Consider the following 19,731-nt stretch of genomic DNA (forward strand, 5'->3'; position numbering starts at 1 on the left):
GGAGATTTGTGGAGTCCATCCCATTTTTTTGGTCAATTTTTTGTTATTCAATTGCTACAAGTAATTGTTAAAAGGGAACAGTGATAAGAATTGAAAATAAAAATTTGATGGTTGGCAAATTGGTAAAATTTAAATTTTTGACTTTGCTATATTTACCCATGTCATTAGTAACATAGGCATGATTTTCTCATTCTATAAATAGAACATTTTTGCTCATTTGTAGAACACACCAAGTTAGAGAGAAAAAATCATTTTGAGAGCAAAGTGAGGTATTTCATAGACTATACAAGAAAAATAGTATGTGAAGAAAAAATAGAGTGTGAGCGGTATTTTAGTAAGGTGGAAATCAAAAGAGTCTTGTTTCTTTTGAGTGTGTAGTCACTTTGAGTATTGTGTTTGTGATTACATGGTATAAAATTTCTTACCTAGTGATATCAGTTGCTTCTCTTGGCCCGTGATTTTTTCCTTATTTAAAAGGGTTTTCACGTAAAATTCTTGGTATCATTATTTTTCCATTTTATTTCATTACTTTTACCATATATATTTTTGTGTTTATCCGCATTTTCCCAACAATAAATTGCCACTTTTAATATTCTAAGATAATGTCACACGTTTATTTGTAAGTCTTCAAAGTATTATAATACGAAATCAAAAAATTAACGATAAAGATATATATATCCTTAAAATATTATGAAGATATACACCATTTATAATAATTCTAAAGTATGTTTTTCTATATATAAAATATATTGATATAAATCAATATAGATTAATTACTAACTAGGATTGGAGTTTTAGTCTAACATACTTTTAGCGTGCACTTGAGTGTTGCGTCAAATTCAAAATTGTATATCACAACTACGAATTATGTAAAAATATCATAGAGATACAACTATTTTTCCTTCATCACTTTTAATACCTTTTTTACTCATATTATATAAAGAAAAAATTATTATCCATATATAATACTTATTTTATTGATAGACAATACATGTATCACATATTTTAATATATTTATAATATAATGTGACAACATCTTTCTTAAGAAATAAGTCTAATATATTTTTAAAATCAGTTATTATATATATATATATTACATATTTAATTAACTTTTAATTCATATTACAAATTTAAAGTTAATTTATAATAAATTAAATAAAAAATTAAAAAATACTTGAAACCAAATTTGATCAGCTTTTAACCTCCAAAAACACATTTAGTCCTATCACAATTAGATTTCTACGGTATAAGTGACTTCCTTCTTCAATTAGGCTGCTCGTCGTTTTACTATAATCTAGTTTTTTTTTCTATCAATTTTTTTTTGTCTCCACCAGGTAAGTTGTGAACTTTAATTCAATGATTGTGAATGATTAATATTTTATATTATGAACTTGCAATATTGTTTGTTCTGTTTGTTTTTTCAGAACACTGAAAACGATTCCCATTAATTGCATGAACTGAACAAACGGAAGAATTATATATTTTTCCCACATATTTGTGATTAACTGTCCGTCCAATTATGGGGTTTCAAACGTTTTATATAGTCTCAGCGATGTTTCCCAAAGGGATAATTTTATGCCGCACATTGCGTTGAAGAAAAAACGGGGTGATTTATTGAAATTGAAAACTAATTTTGTACTTCTGAGAAAAGTGCATTCAACAAAGAGTATCTGAATGCGTGGTGTAGTGATCAATCGAAGGTATTCACCATATATTATAGCGGTGTCAGCTGTTTGAACTACACTCCTGTATCCCGTGCCTGCATTCGTTTATCTTGAAATTAGATTTGAATGTCACATGAATCTCATCTTTCATTCTTGTTATTGTATTAGCTCACATGGATGTACGAGCATACTAGGAGAGACATAATGGATATATGTGCATTCTAGGGGAGATATGATTAGAAACGAAGTTATATAGGGCAAGGTAGAGCCGCCTTTGTGGCGGATAAGATGATTGAAGTGAAACTGAGATAGTTCGTACATGTGAGGAAGAGGTAGACAGATGTGCCAGTTAGGAGGGTGTAAAAGATTGACTGTAGTAGGAGTTAGCAGAGGTAGAGGTATGCTGAAAAAGAACCAACGGCACAAAACATGACTCAACTTTGACTTGCTGAGTACATAAACCTAGATAGGAAGGTACGAAGGTCGAGAATTAGAGTAGAAGGTTAGTAGGTAGCAGAGTGTGGTTGTCCAATGGGTGGGAGAGGCAGAGGGGTTTGCCACATATCCTCTTCTCAGTAGTAGTAGTAATATTTGGTAATAGTGTAATTTCTTATTCTTCTAATTATTGTACCATCTGTTACTTCATTTTTCTTTGTATCTTTGTATTTTGTTGCCATTTCTTCTTCTTGCAATTGTTATCTACATAACTTCTCTTTTGAGCTAAGGATCTATAAGGTCCGCAAACATGTTACCCTCCCAGACTTCGGTGGTGAAATTACAGTGGGTATGTTTTGTTGCACTTAATGATGCATTCCTTTTCGAGTGCTACGACATGCTTAAAGCACATTACTGGTTTTCTGTTTGTCTTGTAACTGGTTTCTGTCTTGGGAGAGTAAACACGCCAAGCAGGTGCAACGTCATTACAATTTGACATGGATGAAGTACTCTATACATCCACATGCATTTTATTCATCAGAAAGTTGCTCAGCCTGTTGCTCAATATGATTCAATTATACAAGCAGTTTTCTTATTTTTCATCCCGTTTAGCCAATTGTCCATACTTGTTGGTTTGAATTGAAGGTTACAGTTCTTTTGCCTTAGAGCAGGAACTGTGTTCATGTACTGACCACTCTAATCATTCAGGTATTTGTGTTTGTAATGGACTTTACAAGTAGAGGCAGAGCCTGGTTCAACAAAATTGGCGAAAAGCTGGATAATCTGTATTGTGAGGTTGATGCTAAATCTCAGGTATCATTTTGTTGGCCGTCCGAACATCTTAAATGCCATTTTATTTCTTTGGCTTTTAGTCTGTTACTTCTTTTAGGTTTACTTTTTCTCGGTTTAGTTATCTTTTGCAAATCAAAATAAAATATCTAGAGTGGTACATGTTGGAGGACATTGCAATTGGTGCTTTCATTCACATATATGCACAAAATACACGGAAATACATTTCATCCATAATACCACCTCTTTGGTGTTCTTATTAGTCTTTCTGTTCCAGCAAATATAATGGATGGTAGACTTCATCTACTACGAATTGTTGTATCATGTATAATCTGCAAACCTCTAGTTTTTTTGTGAGTTCTGGATATTAAATTAGGTTTCTGCCAGTTTATGATGTTCCTTGATATATGTTCGTTTAGTTCATTCATTGTGTGTTGACAGGAACAAATTAATTTTGTTGAAAGCCAATTCCAGATAGCGAGTGCAAACCTGAAACAATTTTGTATAGGGGTTATTCAAGAAATACTCCCAGGATCTTTGTCAGCTGTCGAGGAGGAGACCAGTAATTTATCTACAGAACAAAATAGAGAACAACATCCAGCTTCTGAGCTTTCCTTTTCGAATTCGACTTCCCTCAAGCTTGCTGTGGAAGCCACGGAAGGAGTGCATGTTGATTCATCACTTCAGCCACGAGAAGATAAGGCGATGAAGATGTCTTTTGAGGATTGGGAAAAGATACTAGGGGTTACTGGTAAAAGTTCAGCACAAGTTGCTTCTACTGAGGAAACTTTAAAAATGACATTATCCTGTGAGGGTGATAAAGGAGTTGAAGTTCCTGCCAAATCTTCGACAAGTGCATCATCATTTGAATGCCTAGAATTTGACCCTTCTATGCAAGAGGAGAAAACTATATATTTCACAGATCATGGTGCTAACACTTCGAATGTTCCATCATTAACTTGTTCAATTTACTCTACTGAGTCACAAGAAAGTGTTGTTCTTGATTTTGACGAAATGAATTCTAATGCAGCAGTTCCAGCAGTATCAACTGGTATGTTTTCCCTAGTCTTGAGACTGGTATATCTTCTTGTTGTTTGTTTGTATGATGCTAATTTTCACCCTTTTAGTACAACTTTTTCTCCCTCAATCAGAAAAGTCCCATTTGATTTAGTAACCTTTTAATTTTCTTGTCAATTTTATATGGCAATACTTCCTTGGTAGCTCTGGCTACTTTTCTTTTTTCTGCTTTTGTGCTGATAATATAATATTCCTGTAAGTAGTGGCTTAGTTAGAAAGCATTGCTTTGACGGATTAGGTACTTTCTGCATGTAGAGCTATTTACCAAACAAAAAAAAAAAAGTTGTACAGGACACTATATAGAATTGATACTAATTGATTTATGCTGACCAGACATGACTCTTTAGTGTGTGCGCTTAAGTGCTTTCTTGGTTAAGCTATCATTCCTTGTTTCACATGCCTAAAGGAGAAGTGTAAATATGTAAGATTGAGAAATCACTGGCCTTTAATATCTGTGTTTCTAATGGATAAACAATGCAGATGAACCAGTTATTGACTCGGTTACTGAAGTGAAGTTTGATGGACATTGTGTTCTGGTGGGTAGGGGTGATTTTTCTTTAGGCTCTGAATGCCATGGAGCTCATATCTCTCTCAAGGTCTTGTTTCCTGCCTTCCCAGTCATTTTATATTTCTGCGTTTGATGCCTTTTTGTCTTCCCACGAATTAATTTGTTTCGGCTCCTTCCTTTTGTTTGTATGTGTGTAGTCATTTATTGACCTGTGATGGTTTTGCTTTCAGAAAAATATGGCAATGCTAAAGGGAAAACTAGGAAAACAGAGAAATAAGGACGCAACCAAATGTGAGGATTTCATTGTGGAATTAGAGGAATCAAATGCAGAAGGCAAGACAATATATTCTCCAACTGAAAAGTTGGAATTGTCACAAGAAGGCTTTTATGAATCAGACTGGGAGATCATCTAAACAGATGAGCTCCAAGCGACAATCATCTAGGAAAATAGGCTTCAAATGAAGCTCCAGATACAGTTGAGAGAGATTTAGTATTAAGCTCCAAACGGAACTTAAACTATTTTTTGACATTCTTTTAGTAATCTGCTTTTTCAGTTTACTCATTGACTATTGTTCTCGCGATAAACGCTTCATATCTTTTTATTGATGAGTACAAGTAATAGTTTTTGTCTCGGTTATCATCTTTTGTTGTAGGTAAATTTTGTGTCATCACATCACATTATATAACTCATGTAACTGATGGCAAATGAAGCTTTAAACTTCTTGGCCAAAAATAGTTCATTTGGCCACCATCACCACTTTTCTGAAGTTGTAACATCATTTGATACAATGTCTCATTGCTGATGTTTGTATCTCCAAATTCCCTAATTCATTCTTACCCATGAAGAGTCAGTGAAGGTGTGCTTATAGGAATGTGGATACTTTTTAGCTACAAATAATAACGTACGCTTCAGTTGGAGTGATTATGTGAATTCTCATGTCTCTATATTTTTTTAAGCTAACATATGTATCTAAGTTGATACGATCTATAATGTGATACTTGCTCATTATATAATTCACCAAATAAATCATTTTCTCTTCCCAATTACTAATTTGCTTTAATAATCAAGCTTTCTATTCAACATCCCATTATATACATTCTCCTTGCCCCTTCAATAATTTCAAGCAATAGCTATTTGACTCTTTAAATATCAATCCACCCTGAGTTATTTTTTTAATATCGTAATGTATTCATTTTGTTTGCAGGTTATATGTTTTATTTATAATTAAAAATTGATGACATCTTTTAATTTAATTAGTGAAGAGCAATCTTTTTGTTGATTTTATGAAATACAAATACATACAATTCATATTTTTCAAAAATAAAAAAGATGTATTCATTTGTTGACACAAGTGAAACAAAAAATAAGAGAAATAACTAGAGGAAGAGAATTGTCTGTTTCCAGGAGAGTCCTCTTTGAATCTGGTGCATGTGTAAGAATTGGGAGTAAAAGCTAAGGAGAGTTGGGGTTTGTGTATGGTATAAATAGAGAGCGACAAGTATGGCGGACGGTTATTTGGGACCCTCTCCACTTCTTAAGCCCTCTTCTTTATATACCTTTCCTTTCACTTTTTCCCCATTTTCAGGTTCCCCCAGATCTCTTTCTTTCTCCTTCATGGCCTCTAATTGCTCTTCTGCTCGTCACTGTAGTTGCTCCTCTACTAGTTCCTCCACTACTCATCAACCTTCTATTCTTGTTTTCTCAGGTACGCTTTTTCCCTCTTTTGTTGGCAAGATTGTTGATTTACTTGCTTAATTGATTGATTGGCGGGGTATGTAATTGTTGAATCTTGAAAAGTACCCAAAAAAAAACAAAAAAAAAAGTTCACATTTTTATTGTTACTGACATGAGAATTGGGTGATTTTGAATGCTAGTGTTTTTGGGTACTAATTCAGAGGAATGAAGCTTTATGCTGTTACTTGCAATATCAGTTTATTTGTCAAGTACATTTTGGTTGTCAGTGCCAAATGTGGGTAGAGAACGTAGGCAGTGTTTAGAATTGACATTTTATTTTGAAGTTTAAAGGAATTGGATTTTGTCCGGTTAATAAGCAATTTCATCTTAAATAATTGGATCATTCCGAGTTCAGCATTCATTTTCTGCTTTATTTTTTTGACAGAATATGTTTGTATATCAATAAAGGAAGTATATAAAGTACCAAGAAAGGACATTTGGTCGGTGTTGGGGATAAGAAAGGAATTCATATTGAATATATAAATGCCATAAAGATATGTATGAAGGAGCTGTGGCTAGTGCAAGAATTATAGTTGGAGATACAGAGGAGTTTCCCATAATGGTAGGTTTGAACCAGGTATCAGCATTGACACCGTACTTGTAATCTTATAGATCAACTAACTAATACAATACAAGATGAGGTACTATGGCGTATATTATTTGCTGACAATATTGTGCTAATTGACAAAACCAATGAAGGTGTCAACCAAATGTTTGAACTATGGATAAATACTTTAGACAGCAAGGATTTTAGGATAAGTAGAAGTAAGACTAACCATATGCGTTAGAAGTCTAGTTGGCATAAGAAGAGTGAGGTTGAGATAAGATTATACTGGATTGTGCTGCCTTAATGCAAACAATTAAGATTTCAAGGCTTGATCTTTCAAGGTAATGGTGTCATAGATGAAGACGCTACAAATAGAATAGAAATAGGATAGCTGAAAAAAGAGAAGTTCTACCGAAGCTTAATGTGATATAAATATTTACCAAAGCGAAATGTAAGTTCTATAAAACATTTAAATATCAACAATGTGATATGGGAGAAAATGTTTGATTAGTAAAGTCCAAGTTTCACAAGCTATGTTGCTTGGACTCTTCAAAATTTTCAATGGGTGAGTGTCAGATTCTCAAAAATAGTGTATTTTTGAAGAATCCAACGGAGGTGTGGCAACATTTCTGGATAGCTTGAGTGACGTTGTCCACAAGATGAGTGTCATAGAAATATAGTTGATGCTTAGGTGTAGATGTGGGATCATATAAGATTACACAAGATACCTTATAAAAAAAAGATTAGACAAGATTAAAAGATGATCTTATTCAATAGAAGGTGCAAGTTGGACACATCAAGAATAAACTGAAAGGTCCCTTGAGATGGTTTAATATCATTTCCTGCACCAACATAAGAGCCTGTTTGGCTTAACTTGAAAAAAAGTAGCTTTTTAAAAAGTCTAAGAGCCTGTTTGACTCAGCTTAAAAGCTGGTCAAACTGACTTAAAAGCTAGTTTTTGACATATTTAGCTGTTTGACAATACTCAAAATAACTTATTTTAAGTTAAAAAAAACTTATTTTAAGTCAAAAGTTAAAAGTTGGGGTAGGGGTGCTTTTTTTTTTTAGCTTATAAGCTGTTTTAAGTTGACCACATTTTTATCTTTTTGGCCTTAATATTTTTATACAATCTCCAAATCACCCACATAACCCTAACATCTCTTTCTTCCATTTTTCCCTTTTCACGTTTGGCATAGCAGCTTCAGCACTTTTATCCAAACGCATAACTGCTTATTTTAAAAATAAGTTTCAGCACTTTCAAAAGTACTTTTTTAAAGCTACTTTTATTAAGCCCATCCAAACGGGCCCTAACTTTAGTAACTTTTAAGTTAAAAAATGAAAAGTAGGGGTGTACCTACTTTTTAACTTTTTTTAAAAAAGTCAGTTTAAACTTTTTTAAAGTTATTTTTAACTTTGGGTTTTACCAACTTTTAAGCCACATGCTCTAAAAGCGGACAAAGTAGGGCTAAATTCTATGTTGCTCGGACTCATAAAAAATGTCGATGAGTGTGTGTCTAATCCTCCAAAAATATTAAATTATTGAAGATCTGACATGTGTGACAATATTTTTGGGAAGTTTGAGCAACATAGTCTAAAATCACATGTATGAAAATTGTGTTGGAAGACCTACAATCTCTAGGAATACATGTAGACCTGACCAAAAATAGGGTACAATGGAAGAAAAAGATTCATACAAGTGATATGAATTAGTTGGGAATATGTTTTTTTTCATGTTAGTACATTTATTCCTGGAGTCTTTTAGTTCTGTCAGAGGTTTATATGCTTGTATAGTACTTTCTATTTTTATTTTGTGTAATGTTGGTATGGAATGAGCTTAAGTGTAGCGACATGGTGAGCGAGGATTCACATAGTGGTGGACCTCAAGTTGGTTGATATTGAAGGTCTAGTTGCATTATACATCAAGACTCTTGACGTTTACTTTCTGAGAACTTACTACTGCTACAGGTGGAACTGCATTTAATGGTGTGGTTGAAGAGCTTAAGAATCTAACTACACGTGTAGCTCATGTGCTCCCTGTTTCTGATGACGGAGGAAGTACAGCCGAAATTGTTCGTGTTCTTGGTATGGTTAAAAGTTCCAATTCTTTCTGTTCTGTATCTTTCCTTTTTGGCACTCTTTATTTGTGTTCACTAAACTGGTGCATCTGAAAATCAGTGTTAGCAGTGTTAATAAGACATGACTTCCCCAGGTTGTGCTTGTTCTCCAGACTTTAGAGCGTCAAGTCATACACACTTCTTCCTTACCCTGGCAAGTCTTTGTGAAATAACTCTTATGAGAAGAAAAAAGAAGGCACTAATAGCACATGACTTCCCCACATGCGATATATATGGGTCTGTGATAGTTTACATTTCATTTGTGGATGGTGACAAAATCTTCGTTGGGAGAAGTGCACAACACTTTCCCGACTATAGCTAGTAATGTTTTAGGCCTTCCCCAAGAAAAAAAAAGAGAACAATTAAAGTTTCTTCAGAAAATAAAGTGATGTATGACCGTTGGTTATCTTGCTGACTACAGTTATGGAAATGAGTTTGTTCCCCTGTTAAGCTTTTGCATCATTCTTTACGCATGTTTTCTGTCAACACAAATGAAAGATAGAAAAGTTGACCGTGAATATTTAGGTGGTCCTGCTGTTGGAGATATACGATCAAGATGTTTGAGATTATCCGGCCAAAGCACGTCAGAGGCTCGTGCAGTCCGAATATTGCTTGGTCATCGTTTACCTCTTGATGCACGAAGAGCCAAATCAGAATGGTAGTTAAAACCAGATAGTTTGTGTAACACCTTCCATTAATTCTGTTCATTTTCTCTACAATGCTCTTGGATTCTTCTCCAAAAAGTACTTTGTAGATTTTTTTACTCCAAGTCGTCTTCTTATGCATGCTCGGTGGTAAAATATTATCAACACAGATTAGATGGTTATATAGAATAATTGCTATGTCATGGTAATGGGTTCCTTGGGCTTATCTTGATTATTATTATATGATAGCTAATCTCAGGTGGAATATTAACTACAAGATTCTTCAAAGAGGTGAGACAAGGAATAGATCTTGAGGAAAGAACAAAAATGTTGGATCTGTTTTGGTGCAGATTAGGATATCTGTGTTTGTGAACTCCTGAACAGTAACAATAGCTATAAAATTGAAGGATGTAGAAGAAACCCAAACTGTCAGACAAGGTTGCGTATAAATGACCTAGAAGAAATAAAAGATTCATAGTATTAAGAATTAATTCTCAGAAATTTGATAGGAAGAAGATATAAGCTTAGGAAACTACCTAGATCTTGACTGCTTGGAGTAGTAGCATGCCCACACAAATGTGAATTGTTTTACTAAAATGATGGCATCTTAAAGGGAAAAAAGAAAGGAAGACGAGAAGAAAAAGAAGGAAATAAACAGAATAAAAAAGAAGAAAAGAAAAACAGTGGTTCCTCTGAGAACCTTTTCATCTTTTAACCGGTTCTACTGAATTCTGTATACCCACTTATACTTGTTAATTGATCATGACAGGTATGAAATTGTGGAGGGCAGCCATGAACTTTGGCAAGATGTCTCAAAACCGTATAGGGAAACTATAAGAGCTTTCTTGGCTTACTTCCAGGATCAGGTTGGTCAATTAGGTACTTCTATATTTTTAAATGTTTCGGGTTGTCTTATTGCTTTCTAAGATGCATTATTGCCTTGAAAATCATCTTGCAGAATTTTGTTCTTCTTCCTTAGATGTGTCTGGCTTTGTTCTTCATCATTATTATGCTATTTAATTCATCTTTTGTCTTTTGTTGATGGATAATCTTTGCATCCAATGCTTATTGCTGCATTAAATAAGTTTATATACATGTTGTATATTTTTCATCAGTTTAGAGGGGAAGTTACATCTTAGGGCACAACTTGCCAAATTTGGAAAAAACAAGGAGTTCAAGTCCGTATAGTAGTTTTAAGAGTGTTTCTTAACCCATAGCCCAAACTACCATGCTGTAATTCTGTCATATAAAAGTTCTGATTCTTGTTTATAATTTTATTATCGAGAATAGGCTCCCAATAGCTTCATTGCACCTAATAACACCTACTACTGTCCTAATCTGGATGTCTTTATTATTAGTAGGGTTATACTGACCTCCAGTTTAGATTGCCCCCTTCCAATTAATGATTTTATGATAGGGGACTGGGTTGATCCTAATTGAACCAAAGTTCTGCTTATGGCGTTTAATGGCCAATGAACCAACCTAACACTTATCAATGGCGGTTAGTTTGCAGCTTGAGTGTGTAAATATTCACCTCTTGAGCACTTTTACTAAACGGCCAAATCATTAGTGTTCCTTCAAATTCTATATATAACCTTTTCCAAAAATTAATGTTTCTTTCTATTGTTGTAACTTGTACCAGCATTCCATGGTGTTGAAATCAGATAATATGGTTGAAACTTTTGAAGCTATTTACTGGTTGTTGTTGTCAATTGTCATACATAACGATGGAACTTCCACTGGAAGTAAAAGATACTTTAAATTGCTCATTAATTAGGTCTTTTTTGTCCTCCTGAATGGTCGTCTTTAGAAGTTGTTGGCTTTTCTATTGAACCAGCTGTTGTCTTTCTGTTTCAGATTCTCCGGCGTTCAGATGAGCATTTCTGTTTCAGCAATGGAAGGTTTCTTACTAATTGTCTGTATAGCTTAATATTATCCTTTAATCATTGTTCTGGGTGGTTTATTTTTATCAATACTTGTAATAATGACTGAAGTTGGTAACAAGACCTTATTACACTTGCAGTATAGGGAACTTTTTCTTCGCTGGAGCACGCATATTCTTCCAATCTCTAGATGCAGCAATCTTTTTGTTTTCACGGGTTTCAGAAATTCCAGCAGAAAGTTTTGTTCTTCCCGTGATATCTACAAATGAAAGGCTTACCCTGGGATGTGAGTTATCGGTATGATTTCTCCTTTCTATACCTCGACTCTTTAATTATTCTGTTCGGTACCTTCATCATCAGAGCCTTCTTTATATTTTGAGGTTGTATTTTGGTCATCCTTATTTGTTATAGACTAGACATAAATAGTCACAAGGAATCCAGTTCCTCTTAGCATCTGATGCAAATGAGTATTAATGCATGCTTTTGAGCTTCATTAAGTCGATCACATGCATTCATACAGTTCTCCAAACTTTTTTTAAATTGGACGCTATCCGGTGAAGGGAAAAATATAATTAGACAAGCGTGGCTGAAGATATGGAAAATGAACGTTTTTGCAAAGATGAAATTATAAGTCCATAAAACTAGGAAAAGATATAACCAAAATGAGGAATACCCTGTTTATGTTTTCTTATTCAAGTCTATTTTCTAATTGTGTTATGCTTGCCTGATAAGGAATTCTCTTTTTTTCAGGCTATTCATAATATCAGTTTTCAATTGGTCATAAGTGCCTGAAAAGTCATTTGGATGCCTGCTTTTTGTGCTTGCTAATAGTAGGGAATTAAGGAACCTATCCACCTTCTTTGAGATCTTTTTGATCAATTACACGGCTTCTTATAATCCATAATCTTGGGAAGTTTCTATAATTTGCGTTTTGAAGTTATCTTAAACAATGACGGTCAAACGCTAGTGCTAAATGCTAAGAACCATGGCTTGAAAGTTGTTATCAGTGAGTAACTTGCAATATAAATTGAATAGTGTTTTCATCAGCAAGAATTGCAGCTTTCTCAGACCCCACTTTGGGGATTTCACTAGGTATGTTGTTCTTGTTAGAGTAGCACCTTGTAGTTATCTCAGAAGTGATGAAGTTGAATTTCTATAGGAATTTAGGGTGATGATCCTTCTAGAACAAGGCTCTGAACAGTAACTCTCAAAGTTAAAATCTGTTTCCTGTGCTCAAAGTGGTAAATAGTGTTCGTTAAACCATTCAAAATCTCTTTTATTTGTTGATTAGATACGGAAGTTAAAATAATTTAGTTAATGGATATGGCTTGCACTACAATTAAAACTTTTCTTTGTTGCATGTAACCAATGTGTAGGATGGAACTGTCATACGCGGACAAAATGAAATATCTCATCCAACCCATGGATCCATGCAACCTATAGACAAGGTATCAAAATAGTCTGTAATCTTGATGTGTAATGCTTTTTGTTTCTTTTATTTTTTTTTTCCTTAAAATTTTCTGGAAACAGATGCTACTTGCAAGGATAAACGTTATAATTTTATATTCCTAATATAAACTATAGTCATGATAAATACCATCTTCCTAAAAAGAGCTGCTGTGATCCCTGCTGAAATGTGATATTTTTACCATACCTTGTTATCGTATTTTGTTCTCAGATCAGAAACCCTTGATTTGTTTGGATAATCTATCTGGACATACTTTCGGTTAATTTGATAGGTTCAATAACTAACATGGATAAGAATAATTTACTTTCCATTTGCATGTTTTAGATAATTTAAAAGCTCAAGTATGACATGGGCTTTTTAAGGGGACTTTTTTACTTGGGTTAACACTCTTGAATGATTAAGTCTCATATCTCTGAGACTGCAAAATAACTTGTATAATACCATCTTGTTTTATATATATATATATATATTTTTTTTTTTTTTTTGACAAAGATAATGTTGTATTCATCAGCATTAAGATAATGCTGGAGACCTCCAAAAATTGGTTTCCAACAAGAGAACAAAAAACAAAAAGGCTAATAGATTACAAATAGCCTATAAAATCCAAATTTGGGCAGCTTCTTCTATCCACTCCTCTTTTCACCAAAAATAAGAAGTAGTCAAGCAGTTCCATTTGACTTTCTCTATTGAATTTGCTTTGTTATCATAACATCTGCTATTTTTTTCTTTCCAAATACACCACCAAATGCATGACGGTATTATACTACTCCACTTTCTTAGATTTTCTCCCCAACCATCTTGTTTTATAGAAGAAAGAGATTGGTATATGAGATGCTTATGTTATAGATTATTTTGGATATGCTTTGTACATATGGGCACTTGGGCGATCTGTATAAAAGTGCCTTGGTATAATAGTTCAGGATGTTAAATTTGATTTAACCGAGTGATTTCAAAGGGTTAAGTTGATGGATTGGCACTTTGGACTGGAGAGATTACTGAGTACCCTGCATATTTGTACTAGAGACTGGTGGAGTGATGGTAAATGTCATGAAATAGTCCAAAGCATGTTCATAGCCCTTACCTTTGCTAGATATTTCAGTTTTACACGTCTGTTGAATAGTCTGATCTGTGCGACACCACAGTATAGAAAGTCGGGAGATTCAATATAAATCAACTAATCAAGGGTACTTGCTTTCTTTTTTTGCTAGTGTGCAGTAGGTTGGTATTGCCAAACTTAACCAGTTCACTTTTTGAACCTTGTTGGACAGGATGCCTCTTCAGCCCCAGCACTTCCTTCTAGAATAAAACGGATATTCTACATGTCCAGTGAAGGAAGCAACTTATTGCATGAGGTAAATAGGCTTGTTGTTCTTATCAGTGAATAGAAAGATATGATACTTGAACTCTGTATGCCTGTATAATAACATGTTCTTTAAAAAAGATAAGCACTTTCTGATAGGTCATTAAAGCTAAACCCTCACTTCAAAATGTTGTTGCCAGACAAGGTAGAAGAAACATATTTATCAATCATTTGTCTCCAATGATTGTCCTTCATCTAACTTTGGATGTTACAAAGAATATCTGCCATATGAGTTTTGGATTGTGAAAGTTCATTCCACCTTCCTACTTGTTCAAAGCTTTTATGCAACCAAAGAATTTGTTGACAAGATTGTCTCTAAGGTGTAACATGTTAATTTTATGCATATTTTCTCCTATAGAATAGAAGTAGCTAATCTTGCACCTGTGAGATGGTTAAAGCTGTGGATTCAGGGCATTGGTCTAGTGGTTAAAGAGCAACACATGATGTGTGGATTGTACGTACTTCACAAGTTTGAACTCTATCACTAGTCACATGCATACGTTTTGTAATTTAAGTGGAGAAGGGTGGCCCATTACCCACCACACTTTGAACTGTGCAACTAACTCTCAGGGATTTTTCGGTTATGAAAAAGGTTGTTGAATCCCTTTTACCCTTTTTGAATTTGCTTCTTGTATTGGGAACAATAATTACTACTGGCGTGCCTAATATCACTGTAAAAGGAAATGTTTTGTATTAGTTTAAAAAGTCAAATATTGAATGCAATAAAACTATGAAGTTCTTAAAGATTAATTGTATTACAATTTTGATCCATCATAGAATGCAATAACTAAGGTAAAACATTGACCAATATTTCATGTTGGATTTGATGCTTTAAATAGTATAAATAGATTAATGAAAAGCCCATTTTAGCTCGATTGTTGATGTTCTGATTGCTGATGTTCTTTGCCTTTTGTACAGGTCTTCCCCACTGTGAATCCCACTGTCTTGGAACAGTTGAGAAGTGTTGACTGTATCGTATTTGGCATGGGATCCCTCTTTACTTCCATCTGCCCTTCTCTGGTAGAGTAGCCTGCAACTTAAGTTCTTTCACATTAGTTCATAGATATGTTTAGCATATGCAAGTATCTAATTTTGTCGAGTCGATCCTGCTTGTGAGACAAACTAAAACAAGTAGGTTGAAGATATACCTAATATTGGCAAACTAATTTGTTTTCTTTTAATTGAGTTCATCTTCTCAAGCATGGCATTGTCATCACTCATCACTATTTTATTATCATTCTTCTTCTCATTTTTTTTTTGAAAAGAACGAAAATAAGTACTCAGTGGTTTTGCTGCTCCATTTGAAGGTTTTACTTGGAGTGGGGGAAACCATCTCTTCACAGTCTTGTCCCAAGGTAATTTGGGCAATGCAAATAATTCCTGTATTGCTGCTTTCTCAGACAAATCGAGTTGTCTGAGTCAATGATTTCCTCGTCTCATTGATGTTTTTCTCATGTCAATGTTATTAATTTCTTCTTCTCCTTCCCCAACAATTCTTCTTCTTCTTAATCCCAGGTACTTCTGTTGAATGGTACTCATGATCGAGAAACTTGTGGCCTTAGTGCTTCTTGCTTTGTGACTGCCATTACCGATGCCTTAAATCGAACTTATGGAGATCCTCATAATTGTCTTAAAAATCCTGTAAGTAGCTAAGCATTTATGCGTTTCTTCTCAAATTGACTGATTGTTATGGATTTTCATTTGCCCACGGTGGGATTACACTGGGTATGTTGGTATGTATTTTCATTTAATTGGGGTTTTCACTCTCAGTCCTTATGTGCAGAACATGCATCCTGTTAGTTGAATATTTTTCTAATCATTGCCTAGATGTGTAACTTAAGGAAAGTGATGAGAAATTATGGACTACTCAATAGGTTCCCGAGTGTGATGTAGGCTCCTGAATCTAACCCAAAAGTTACTGAATAAAGCACACATAAAAGTCTCAATGTGTGGATGGATCGTCTGAAGCATTGACAATTGTTCATTCTCAAGCACTTCCACATCAGCAATATTCCAACTTATTTGTCAATTGTTCATTACTAAACTATAGCTGATGACAGATGCCTCAGTTAAATTTCACGGGAGCTCATATGATTTGCCATCCCATTTTTGTGATTACATGATCCGTACATTGAACGTCATGGAATTATGAGTTCCTTCCCCAAGAGATCAGTACTAATGCTGAAGCATTTATTATATGTGGTTTGCGTTGGTGTTTTGGTTCCAATCTTCTATAGTATCGTGTTTACTACATCTCATATCAGGCATCCTGGATAGGCTGGCAAAGTATGAGGGTGACAGTCAAAATTTTATTTTACTTAAATAGAAGTGTTTCTGAAAGTGGAGAGAATTAACTTGATGAAGAATTTAAACTCTCTTCATACATAAGTATTTTCCTACTGCATCTCATAAGCTAATTTTTGAGTCCTATAGTTCTGTAGATCGATGAAAAATGCTACTCCCTTTATCCCAATTGAATATACCAGATGCCATTCGGGTTTTTAAAATATGAGAATTGAAAAAGTCTGTTGTTTAGTATTAGCGGATGGAAAATCTTGGGGCACAGTTGCTTTTTGAATTGTGAAGAATAGAAAGAGAGATATGACAAAGAGGAAAAGTGGCGCAAGATTCCCCTCACACTACATATTAGGCTGTAAAGTTCTTCTTGAGAGTATAAATTATTTAATGGACAAACAATGGATATTCCCTAATATGTTGTAATTTGATCAAAATCATTAGGCTCTCATCACTGTAATTTTAATTTGCTTTTAGTTCATTTGGCAACTAGCTGAGTGTAACACACAACAGTAGATTTCACATACTTGCACAAACAACCTTGAATCATGTCATGAAAATTAAATTTTTTGTTTCTTCTGATGGAATTTTTCTTTTCAGCCAAACAAATATATCAACACCCTTTTGGTGCCGAAAAACGGATTAATACCTATGGATAAAGAAAGCCTGGCTTCTCAAGGAATTTTCAATGTGGTATGTTCCTGTTTCATGGTTATTAGAAATGCTTCTTGGTAAATCAATAATGTACTTGATCAGTTTCTATTGGTCATGAGATTTGTCGTTCTGATTTGAAAAACCTAGTGCTCATTTGAAATTCTCAAAGTTGGTCTCCTAAATGTCGCTAGATCCGGTACATGTGATTGCTTTGCTGGTGGTCCTCTTCAATTAAGTTGACGATTAGAGTTCTTGTAGGTCACGGTGGATTCCTTTCCTGATCCAAAATTGGGTGTGCTTTTTGATCCCAAATCATTGATTCAAGCACTTTCCAATCTGTTGACGGATGCATGAACCTGAATTCTACTATGATTTGTTAAACCTTAATTTATCAGAAATTTTGGAGCTTGTGGCACAGTAGTTTTCGCAACGGTATGAAGTTCGCTAATAGGGAGTCCAGTAATCTTGTTTTGTTTATACATCTATCGATTTTCATAATATTTTTAGTGCTGCTATTGCAGGATCTGAAGAGAAACGGGCTGTTTGTGAGAACTTGTAGATCGATAACAATTCAAAGACCTCTGCATTGATTTCAACTCCATGAAGTCCGAAGGAAGAGGGTAAGGCTTCCATAGTTTCACGTTGGCATTGGCTTAGATCTTATTCAGCTCTTACTGGGAAAGAATATCATTGTTCACAATTGAGCTGAAACAAATCTGATGTTTCGTATTTGGGCACGTACAGATCAATGAAATTTTTTCCAACCTCAGTTTGTTTGGAATTGAAGCGTAATGGCTGTTGTACATAATAAAATTTCTTTTCATCAATGGCCTTATTTTATAGGAAAATTATATGTTCACTATTTTCCGTTCCCGTTAAGGGACAAACTGCTGTGATGCCTTTCCTCCTTTTTTTTTTGTGTTTATTCCGCCAAAAGAGAAGCTTTTGTGATTTGCAAACAGGACAACAGAGTCCAATAGTTCCAAAATTATGGTAATAAAAAATTATTAGATAGTTTACAAATGACAGGTGCATTGCAAAATAATCAAATGAGGATTCAAACTGCATTCACTACCCATCTTTATGACTTGCCGTGATTTCCAGGGGATTCAATTATCAATTGAAAATGATAACATTTGAATTGCCTTAGTTTATAATCACAATGTTAGTACTATAAATACCATAGTAACTCTAAACATTTCATCCACGACATTCTAACAGATATATACAGTAGAATCAACAAAAAGTTCAAATGGCTTTGACAATCAATTGGAAATCTGCCTTTTTAGCTCTAGCTGTTTTAACAATGTGGACTATTGAAGTCACATCTCGCGAGTTGAACGAGGCCTCGATGGTCCAGAAACACGAGAAGTGGATGGCTCGCTTTGGACGTGTGTACAGAGATGATGCAGAGAAGGCAAAAAGGTTCAATATATTCAAGGACAATGTTGATTACATCGAGTCAATCAACAAGTCTGGAATGAGACCTTATAAGTTGAGCATCAATGGATTTGCAGATTTGACCAATGAGGAATTCAGAGCCACTCACAACGGATACAAACCGTCTTCTCATCAGAAGTCATCAAAAACCGTATCATTCAGGTACGAAGATGTGACTGCTCCAGCTACCATGGATTGGAGAAAGAAGGGTGCTGTTACTGGAGTTAAGGATCAAGGGCAATGCGGTAAGTATTCAAATTACGTCATGTTAATAGCATCCTCAATTTTTTAATGAAAGAAAGAATCTTATTAGCAATAATCTGATAATATTGAAGGATGTTGCTGGGCATTTTCTGCTGTTGCTGCTACTGAAGGGATCAACGAGATCAAAACTGGTAAGTTGATCTCCTTGTCTGAGCAAGAACTCGTGGACTGCGACACAAGTTCAGATATGGGATGTGAGGGAGGTCTTATGGATGATGCTTTTAAGTTCATCATCAAGAATCACGGGCTTACTACTGAATCTAACTATCCGTATGAGGGAACAGATGGCACTTGCAAAACTGGGAAGAAATCCAATGGCGCTGCTAAGATTACTGGTTATGAAGATGTCCCAGCCAACAGTGAATCTTCTCTGTTGAGTGCTGTTGCTAACCAACCTGTATCAGTCGCCATTGATGCTAGTGGATCAGATTTCCAATTCTATTCTAGTGGTGTTTTCACCGGAGAATGTGGAACAGAGTTAGATCACGGTGTTACAGCAGTTGGATATGGAATAACTAGTGATGGGACAAAGTATTGGTTAGTCAAAAACTCGTGGGGAACCAGCTGGGGCGAGAACGGTTACATTAGAATGCAAAGAGGCATTGATGCTAAGGAAGGAATTTGTGGAATTGCTATGCAAGCTTCTTATCCAACTGCTTAATTAAATAGCTGAAAAGCTTGATAGAAAGTTGCTAATGATTCGTCTTTAAACACTACTGTAAATATGCAATTCACCTTGTCCATACATATGTGGTGTGTATATGTTACAAACTCGTTATATGTAAATTCTAAGTGCTAAACAAAAGTTTTCATCTGAAAAAGTTTCAAACATTCAGCTATGAACATACAACTGG

General features: G+C 34.7%; 3 protein-coding genes across 5 annotated transcripts; all 3 read left to right on the top strand.

Annotated features, from left to right (window-relative positions):
• Positions 1-1,224: 1,224 nt before the first annotated feature.
• LOC104645843 (uncharacterized) lies at positions 1,225-5,110 on the top strand. Of its 2 annotated transcripts, none has more exons than XM_010318503.4 (5): positions 1,225-1,334; positions 2,808-2,912; positions 3,330-3,939; positions 4,446-4,561; positions 4,704-5,110. In XM_010318503.4, exons 2-5 carry the CDS (start codon positions 2,823-2,825, stop codon positions 4,884-4,886), a joined length of 999 nt encoding a protein of 332 aa, XP_010316805.1. In that variant the 5' UTR covers positions 1,225-1,334; positions 2,808-2,822; the 3' UTR covers positions 4,887-5,110. The 2 variants fall into 2 exon arrangements, with proteins under 2 accessions (XP_010316805.1, XP_025885161.1); XM_026029376.2 differs by having other exon boundaries at positions 1,280-1,700.
• A 485-nt stretch (positions 5,111-5,595) lies between these two features.
• On the top strand, positions 5,596-18,021 carry LOC101251741 (uncharacterized protein YNL011C). Its single transcript, XM_069293631.1, has 14 exons — positions 5,596-6,179; positions 8,721-8,837; positions 9,395-9,527; positions 10,283-10,379; positions 11,371-11,414; positions 11,537-11,693; positions 12,773-12,844; positions 14,133-14,216; positions 15,143-15,244; positions 15,532-15,579; positions 15,740-15,865; positions 17,120-17,212; positions 17,432-17,605; positions 17,695-18,021. The coding sequence occupies exons 1-13, from the start codon at positions 5,975-5,977 to the stop codon at positions 17,525-17,527; spliced, it is 1,374 nt and encodes a 457-aa protein (XP_069149732.1). The 5' UTR covers positions 5,596-5,974; the 3' UTR covers positions 17,528-17,605; positions 17,695-18,021.
• On the top strand, positions 17,566-19,698 carry LOC109119579 (vignain-like). 2 transcript variants are annotated; one of them, XM_069293632.1, is made up of 4 exons: positions 17,566-17,605; positions 17,695-17,793; positions 18,395-18,858; positions 18,949-19,698. In XM_069293632.1, exons 3-4 carry the CDS (start codon positions 18,426-18,428, stop codon positions 19,536-19,538), a joined length of 1,023 nt encoding a protein of 340 aa, XP_069149733.1. In that variant the 5' UTR covers positions 17,566-17,605; positions 17,695-17,793; positions 18,395-18,425; the 3' UTR covers positions 19,539-19,698. The 2 variants fall into 2 exon arrangements, with proteins under 2 accessions (XP_069149733.1, XP_069149734.1); XM_069293633.1 differs by lacking the exons at positions 17,566-17,605; positions 17,695-17,793 and having other exon boundaries at positions 18,431-18,598; positions 18,691-18,858.
• Positions 19,699-19,731: the final 33 nt, after the last annotated feature.

The sequence above is a fragment of the Solanum lycopersicum genome, chromosome 2 (genome assembly GCF_036512215.1).
Source record: "Solanum lycopersicum chromosome 2, SLM_r2.1".
NCBI lineage: Eukaryota > Viridiplantae > Streptophyta > Magnoliopsida > Solanales > Solanaceae > Solanum > Solanum lycopersicum.